Source organism: Ochlerotatus camptorhynchus, unplaced genomic scaffold (assembly GCF_037179485.1).
Source record: "Ochlerotatus camptorhynchus isolate MF236.1 unplaced genomic scaffold, CSIRO-AGI_Acam_v1.1 ptg000450l, whole genome shotgun sequence".
NCBI lineage: Eukaryota > Metazoa > Arthropoda > Insecta > Diptera > Culicidae > Ochlerotatus > Ochlerotatus camptorhynchus.
This window is the reverse complement of record NW_027040936.1, coordinates 220057-229292: the sequence shown is the minus strand read 5'-3', so window position 1 is coordinate 229292 and position 9236 is coordinate 220057. Positions and strand designations below refer to the sequence as shown.

The window sequence follows — 9236 nt, the reverse complement described above, 5'->3', positions numbered from 1 at the left end:
AACGATTTCCTACTGACGGTATCATCGAAAGAATCTTTATATTCGTGTGTACCATTCGGCATGGATTGTGTGCGTTAGTTACTGTTCATGATACATCTGCGTATCGCAGTATAACACTGGCGAATGGTTCATATTCAGCAACATGTAATGACACTGAATATGAATGGTCAAAAGCTGTTGCATAAAGTGAACATTAACTTTTCACATCGAATTACGTGGGTTATTAGGGGAGATTTTGTATTGCCAAGTTCCTAATTTTGCGTATATATTCTTAAGAAGATTAACCATTGAAATACTATATTCCTGAAAACTTTTTCAGAGTATTTCCAACAAAATATAATCCATAGTAACCATCATGTTCTTGACTGAATTTTCTTTATTGGTCGTGATGTTAAGGTGTCGTCCACTGTTGTGGTGATGTGGCATGTGCTAGCAAGTCAAAACATCATGAAAACATTCCTCTCATTCCACAAAACATGCATGCAACCTCGGTTAATGTCAGACACCCACTACCCCACTACTGTGGCGGCGATGTGGCATGTCAAAACATTATGCTGAAACATTGCATGTGGCGAACGTCAACATGATGTTAGTCAAGTTAGTTTCTGATATGGCGGCGGAGTGGTATCTGTTAGCATGGTAAAAAAGCTTGTCGAGGTTTGCCTTACGCCACATTTCATCCACATGATCTTTTGGCATGTTGTATGATGCCGCACCGTCGCCACAACAGTGGGCGCCTCGTCTCGTGTCCGAAGTACGTTGTTCTAGAGTTTTTTTTTCCGATTACACGAGTGAATCCCGTAAATTTAATACACGTATCATGTGGAATTTGATTTAATTGGTTCAAAAATGGAATACCACGTGATGCCGGCGATGTAGCAAGTTACTGTGTTCGGCAAACATTTTCAGGTGACTAAGATCTTTCGGATGGTGGACATATAAGTTCAGAGTTCAGACACTAGGTGGCGTAAGTGTATATATGAGATTTTTTATGTGCTTTATATCTCATGAACCTGACATTCATGGAAAATACAGTCCTCAATTTTTTTTCCCCTGTGGACAGATGGATCCTCATAGTGAATAAAAACCACATTTATGACAAGGATATCTCGAAGGATAAACGAAGTTGGAGGAAAAATTCAAGCGATGCTAACGACCGAAGGGAAGTCGATTTCAGTAAAATTTAGTTCTTTAGCACTTTAGAACCAGCACGTCCGGCGGAACGGGTACCATCAAGCAAAATGGCTTTAGATAAATACAATTCAGTCTGCAAGTTTTCTTCAAAAAAGCCATTTCAAAACCTTATGAATTTGTTAAAGATTTCTTGAAAGCAAAATAACTTTTTCACAAATGGCCCATGAAAATCAACTTTTATGCCTCCACCATATTACAATTATTTCGCTTGTTTTTTTCGAGAGGGACGAAAGTCCCAGATTTATTCAAATGTTGCCAAAACTAACTCTAAAATTCGATGAATCGATTCATAGTCGAACAAATCCATTTTATCGATTATATCGGATATAATCTAGCTTAAATCTCTAAACACGGATAATATCTGTTTATATCGTTCACATCTCTGTTATAGGATCACATCTTTATAATTATCATGACAAGTAACGGTGACACCCGTCTGTTTATAAGAAAGAAACATCGTGGAATCTCGACCAACAATACAAAAAGGTGAATTAGCTTTTGTAATCAAAATTTTAATGCTCTTTCCTCGTGAACCGAAGCTTGCCTGGCATCCGGTGAACATAAGCATCGATATGGTATCTATGGTTTGGTCATGTTTGGCCATCAATGCCGGTAGTAAATTTGGTCACCAACTCTCCATGCAGATATTTTCGTTGCTTCCAGAGTTGGTACTTGTACCAATCAGCATAATGCTCGATAATTCTAACACATTGAAGATTATCGATGAATAGTGGATGAAATCGGATAATATCGAAATGCGCGCGTTAATTCAAAACGAATCGATTGATTGGCCGATGTTTTGGATAAACAAATTTGAGAAAATTAAGCAAATTGAATTGAAATTCGTTAAAAGAAATGTAGAACAGATTACTTTCGTCCCCTCAGTTTTTTTTTTACAATCTTCGATTTTCAATCTATATTTCTTTGGATATAACTTTATTTAAATTAATTTAGCAATAAGAGAATATTTAGAATGCAAAAATCATGAGAAACAAAAATCTTGGCTAAGCTTAATGATCGATCTGAAGAATATATTTTTTTCTTAATGTAAAATAATTAGTAAAATCGATGTTTTCCGTGGGCGGACTCAAGTTTCTCGATGTTTTCACGTACATTTCACATCAAATTTTATATAGCTTGTGCATGTATCATATCTAAAGATTTTGGCAACTGTTCACTGCAAAGTTGTTCTGATGACCAAGGTCACTGCAAAGTTGTCCAAAAAATATATGAAAACTTTCCCGAAGACACCCATTCACGGATTTTTCATACGTTGTAGCAAGCTTGATTAACTATTTTATGGATAATCCGGATCATCTGGACAACTTGTTTGTGACCTCCAGTGTGCATAATTTGGCCTCAATGCCAAATTCAATCAGATAACACATCTACAAGTGCTTGCGCAAAAAAAACATGGGGCTCTAGGACCAGTTTAATTTATTTACCTCTTTTACGGATGTTCCGGATCTTCCGGAGGACCAGACTGTGATCATCAATATTCTGGCCACAATATGAAATTAATTCGAAAAACACATAAACAAGAGTGTTCGCAAAACAAAAATGGAGCTCTAGAAACAGTTTAATGAATTGACCACTTTTACGCATGTTCCGGATCTTTTAATGGACTAGCTTTAGTCCTCCAGGGTACATATTTGGACCAAAACCCCATATTTTTTCTTAAAACTCACCAATAAGTGCTTCCGCTAATAACTACGCAGCTCTAACTCCAATTTCATGAATTTACCACTTTTACGGATGTTACGGTGTCCCCGCTGGAAGACTCATTGTACCAAAAGAAGGACAGTTAACAATTTCCCCGAAGATACCAGGAAGTTATCTATTCATATAACTTTAATATCAGAGTTTTCTTGACAGTATATATTTTTTTTTTTTTTTTTTTTTTTTTTTTTTTTTTTTTTTTTTTATAGTCACTTTAACGCTCTTGGGTCATTCGTGACTTGTCCGGGGGTGAGATTTGAACTCGTGACTTTGGCGTGAGAGGTATGGATGCTAACCACTACGCCGGGGTCGCCCCCATTGACAGTATATAAATTTAGATTCATTCATTTAAAACCGACCATGACATTGATCCGTGTTCATTATAAATCAAAACTAACTAACTTATCCGCGTTCCATTTCTTCGATTACGACGAAGGAATGTTTCTTATGTACCTAGCTGCGCTGTGCTACTGCCAGAGTTGGTGCGGCAGAAACATGACGTTTGCGATTCCTTATGTATCATCCACTGCTTTGTATGGATCTGTACGGCAATGTTGTGCGGTAGACACGAAGAGAAGATATGTGCAGTTCAAAGTTGTATACAATCATTGAACGCGTTATACGGTGAACAGTTGAGATCGTTTTTTTTTTGTGCAACCATCGTTCTTCGTTTTGTTCATTCATTTGGTGCTATATGCTGAATACTCTTATTCGGCAAAGGTGTCTGACACTTCACTCATTTGTGAATATCTATTCATGACCAGTTACAAACCTGACTCACGGTAGTTCAATAGCATGTTGACAGATTTCCATACACTGGCGGACATGCTCCGGAACGCTGAACTTATCCTTGGCCGTGAAAAACAGGTTGCCGGGGATCTGTTTGAAGTCGGCCTTCACATATGTTTCGTCGTCCATGATGCAGCATTCAACTTTCGTCAGCATGTTGAGGTACAACTTCCTGGCACGGGTTTTGGCGGACTTGTTCTGCTTCTCGTCGCGATTAGGGGCATTTTGTACCTTGAACGTTCGAAGCCCAGCCTTTGTTTTGGCCTTCTGGACAAAACTTCGGCTTAGGTGCAGCTTCTTAGCCACATCCCTAACGGAGGCGTTCGGATTTCGGTTGAAGGCCCCAACTACGCGGTTGTGATTTTTGGTGTTGTACGGAATATTTTTTCCTTCACTTCTGGGCTTCCGATCGGTGGTCAACCGTTCCTCGAACCGCTTAATCACTCGCGACACCGTGGAATTCGCGATTCCCAACGTTTTAGCGATGGAACGATGCGAGAGATCCTTGTTCTCGTGATGAATGCGCAAGATTTTATCACGCACGAGCTGTTCTTTCGACTCCATTTCCGCGAGTTTTGATCACAGGACTTTAAAACTTGCAGGATGTAAATAATGCACTATGAACTAAATCCACTCAAATTTTCATTAAATTCTACCCAACGGTTAAAAAGTTAGAGCAATTTCATAGTGTGGCAATTTCATCGTGGACACCCTTTAGCTACCACCCTTATGTGATCTCAGTGCTATCTGTTGATGGCACATTGAAACTGTTGGGAGTTCCCCGCCAACTTTACCACCAGGGCTCAATAACTGTCAGGTGTCATCATGAGAGATGTCAACGCGGACGTTGATGATCAGCCGAAGCCGAAGCCGAGGGAGGAGGACGATATCATCCTCGAAGTCATCATCATTAAATTACTATAGCAAGATTCTTACTTGTTTGTGATTGCTTCGATTTTCAGTCATTACCACTTTATACGCAACAGAAACACTTGAGAAGACAATCACATATCCAAGCGCGCATCATGATGTGCTTGTAATATGGTTTGCTTTCGAGTGAAAGAGTTTCCAATATACCACCTAATAGTAATTGATGATTTACGGAGCTGTTGTTCAACATAATCTTAATAAGCATAGAAGTAAACATAGGAAACCCTTTCTCTTAAGAATTATTCCAACACCCCAGCTACTGGAAATGCAACGTATCGAAATCATTGCTAAACGTAATAAAATATGTCGTCTTCTTTGGCCAACGCAGCACGCAAAAATTACGTTGGAATAAACATTACTTTCCTATTTTATAACGTATGAAGTATTTGACAACGCCGGTGAAAACAAACGCAAACGGGAGTAGCCGAAGCTAAATGATGACGATGAGTGATGACACTGCTTCGTGTTTTGATTTGCGCTGTATCGTCCGCTCAGTTGTGTGGGTTCGTACATGTACACTCAGGTCTTTTTTTACACGGGGGATACGTACCGTGTAAAAAAAAACCGTGTAAAAAAAAACCTAGGAGATTTTGATTTTTCGCATGTTTAAATGTTTTTAAAAAATCGGATTTTGATGCCATTTGTAATTAAAGCATGATATGGTCCATACAGACATATTTTAAAAATTTGTGTATTTACACCAAAAATTGTGATTTTTTTCTAAGTATGCCATTCGATTACCTATAGCTTGAAACGGATAATGTGATTGGAATCAAGTGGATAGGTTGTACCGTTGTCGAGAAATCGTTAAAAACGTACCGTGTAAATCGTGGAAAACCGTGTAAAAATAACCGTGTAAAAAAAAACCACGTAAAAAAAAACCGTGTAAAAAAAGACTTCAGTGTATAGATGTTGGTGTGCGTGTTTTCTTCCAACGCAGCAGTTCAACGTTGTCTCGTCACAAACCGTTTGGCGCTATTATCTGTCTCTATAAATTCCAAAGAGTGAAGAGGGTCTGCTAATAGGCTACCTTTAAAAATTACGTCAATCAAACCGTTGGTTTACATCAGAATAAGGATTTTTCGCAACGCAAATGAAGGCCTTATTCATTGAACATCTTGCCAATATCCATCGGTAATTGTCTTATTTTTCGATTTTCCACATATCTGAACTATTTTTGTTTGTTTTATTATTGTTTTATTCGATAAGGCTCAGTCGAATTAACTTTACAAATCTGAAGATTCTTGTTCACTATACAAAACATTGTAAAACTAGAGTCAAATGGTACAACACAATAAACAATTTATCTTCCGCTATCAATAAGCCTTCTCCATCAGAATAGGATCCACTTCGAGTGGTTTCATTGTATGGCAGTATCACCAACGGGGAACAGAGCGCTTTCATTGTAGCAATGGACGCAAAACGTGGTCATCACTCACACACTCATTACGAAATGGTTGCCTTTCAAAGTCGACGACGCATCGATCAAAAGAACAACCAGCAGGACCACACAATGGTTGCTGCCGAGTAAACATACGATAGATCTATTTAATGCACCACCAACCTACGTGCGCCACACGAGTTCGAGAGGAAACGTCAACCAAACCGTTTGTTTACATCAGAATAAGGATTTTTCACAATGCAAATAAAAGCATTTTTCATTGAACATCTTGCCATCAGTAATTGTCCTATTTTACGATTTTCCACAAATCTGAACTTATTTATACCTCAGCTATTAACACACAAGAATTCCGGAAGATCAAGGCACTAATCTAATTTTCAATTTTTCTCATCAAAAATACTCCTGTACACCAGCAGGATCCTTTCAAGAACGGTACAAAATTAAATTTTCCAAACTATAGATCAAGTTTTCGAGCATCTCAGATGAATAAATTTATCAGGAAAAGTGAAAAAGTGTTCCGCTTCCTATGTACCACGGTTCATTGGTTAAAATATCTACTCACAACATTATTTTTTGTGTTCTCCTACTCACCACCAGAGGCTGAATCTATCGCTTAGTTTCTATTAAAAAGGCGTATCGCGTGACACACATCGAGAGTGGCCTGCTTCAGAGACGTTGAATAGAGACACGCAAGACTAAGGCAAGAAGAAGCAAACGAACTGTCAAACGCTGAACCAAACGAGCAAAGTAAATAAACATTACTGTTCGCTCAATAAGGCTGTCCACAAGACAGTTGCGATCAGCTGACTTTATTGTTTACCAAGAACTTTTGACAGATCACAGTAGACCTGGCAGTTTATTTTCATATGAATTTCTGCTTTGCTTATGTTGACATTCAGCACCATTAACACCAGATCACTCACACACTCTAGATTTACCGCTGTCAGTTCCACTGAGAAACGTCTCTTGGATCACCTTATTTACCAGAAAGGAGTATTGTGCTCAATGATGAAAAAAGTGTTTAATTATTTTCACGAAATATTTGATATCTGTTATATATTTATTTATTGTTGATTCAAAAAATACAGCATTTATTAGTGATTAAAAACTATTTCAAATCGGAACGTTTCATTTAGTTTTGTTAATAAAAATGATTGCGCTGCAAGCAAAACAGTAAAATATGACAAAATTTATACTGTCATGGAGCGACTGGCATGCTTATTTGATCGAACTTCGTACGGCGCATGGCTTCTCAGCCTAAAGGTAACTGAAGTGTTCTTCTCAAAGAATAAAGAAAGTTTGAGTGCTTCTAACTATACGTTTATTCAGGTTGACATCTACACTTCGAATCCTAATTTTTCCATCTCGGTCGCAGCTGTAGGTTGCTGCGATTACTTGAATGGAACATCTCCCCTCTTAATTCATCCAGTACTCCTCGAATCTAGCTGGTAAACGAGTCTGCCGGTGTTCCCTTGTTGCTGGCGGAACTGGTACTGGATCTTGCTGTGGTGGATTGTCTGCCTCACTATCATCCGGAAAATACTCCGCCTCATCACTTCCAAGCTCTTCATCAACTGGACCAAGTTGGTAGGGCACTGCAGCCCGACGTCTAGGCCAAAACCGTCGAAGAATACCGATAACAGACAAGGACCTTGGCTTGGACTAGGATCACGACCAGATTCGACCGCACGTTGCTTCAGTTGATTGGCATGAGAACGGATGAGCCGCTGATTATCCTCCAGGAAAACGTTGTAGTTGACTTTTCCGACACGCTCGATTACTGTGGCAGCCTGCCATTTCCAGGAATTTGCTTGATGGACTTGAGCATATACAGCATCACCCGGAAAGAACTGCCTCGAAATCGCTCCATGCTTCTTGTTGAAACGCTTGTTTTGCTCGTCCGCTTTCGGTTGTGCTGCTGATGTACGGTTGTGTTGCGGTAGTAGCATTGACGAAACTGTGCGGACCGGTCGTCCGAACATTATTTCTGCAGGAGACTTTTCACCTAGGTCAGCCGTTGGTGTTGACCTGTAAACTTGCAAAAACGTCTGCAATGCTTCCTCCAGTGTGTCTCCTCCCGATCGAATCTTCCGAAGAGTGCGCTTCAAGGTGTCCACGAACCGTTCTGCTAACCGATTTGATTGAGGATGGAATGGTGCTGTGCGGACGTGGTGAATGCCTTGATTCTCACAGAAATTCTTGAACTCGTAGCTGGTGAACTGGGTACCATTATCTGAGACGATGGTTTCTGGCACGCCAAATGTTGCGAACGTTTGAGTAAGTAGCTTGATTGTTGTTCTTGTCGTTGTGGTTTTACTTGCGTATACTTCGGGCCATTTGGTGTACGGGTCGACAATTACCAGGAAAAATACGCCGTCCATAGGTCCTGCGTAGTCAATATGGATGCGTGACCACGGCTTATCAGGGATGGGCCACGATTCAAGCGTTGTTTTGACTGGTGCTTTTCCAGCAGTGCAGCAGGGAGTGCATCGCCGGACGAAATTCTCGATGTCGTTGTCGATTCCGGGCCAGTAAACGAAACTGCGTCGTGCAACAGACTTCATTCGTACCATGCCGGGATGTCCGCGATGAAACTGCTTCAGGATTTGCCTTTTGAACTTGCTCGGAACGACTACCCTGTCGTGGAATAGTATACAGCCATCGACGTTGGTGAGAGACTCCCGCCTGTTGAAGCAGACTCGAATCTCTGGATCTTCGACTGATCGTGCATCGTTTGGCCAACCCTCACGAATGAACTGCAGCACCGCTTGTAGTGGTTCATCTGCCTGTGTTGCACTTTTGATGTCTGTGAACGAAACTGGTACCTGCTCGATAGTGTTTTGAATAATGCTCACCATGTCTTTTTCTAGGGATATCGCTGCCACAACATACTCCTCTTCTTGCTGCTTGGAACGGTCGATGAGTCTTGACAGCATATCGGCGCATCCGAAGTCGTTGGTAGACACGTGCCGAATGTCGAAGTCGTAGTTGAGAAGCATCAATGCCCATCTTTGAAGTCGATTTGCGGTGTGCAAAGGAATGCCCTTCTTCGATCCAAAGATTTATAACAGCGGTTTGTGATCCGTGAGCAGAGTGAATCTGCGCCCAAGGAGGTACTTGTGAAACTTCGTTACCGCATATATTAGTGCAAGTGCTTCTTTTTCCGGCTGCCCGTAACCTTTCTCCGCTGGAGTGAGGGATC

General features: G+C 40.4%; 1 protein-coding gene across 1 annotated transcript; it reads right to left on the bottom strand.

Moving 5' to 3' along the window:
• Positions 1-7455: 7455 nt before the first annotated feature.
• Positions 7456-9033, bottom strand: LOC135711984 (uncharacterized protein K02A2.6-like). Its single transcript, XM_065234955.1, has one exon. The coding sequence runs from the start codon at positions 9031-9033 to the stop codon at positions 7456-7458; it is 1578 nt and encodes a 525-aa protein (XP_065091027.1).
• Between the last annotated feature and the right edge of the window lie 203 nt (positions 9034-9236).

Bases quoted from the DNA above. Each gene is read 5' to 3' on its own strand.
- LOC135711984 (XM_065234955.1), bottom strand. From the start codon at position 9,033: ATGCTTCTCAACTACGACTTCGACATTCGGCACGTGTCTACCAACGAC.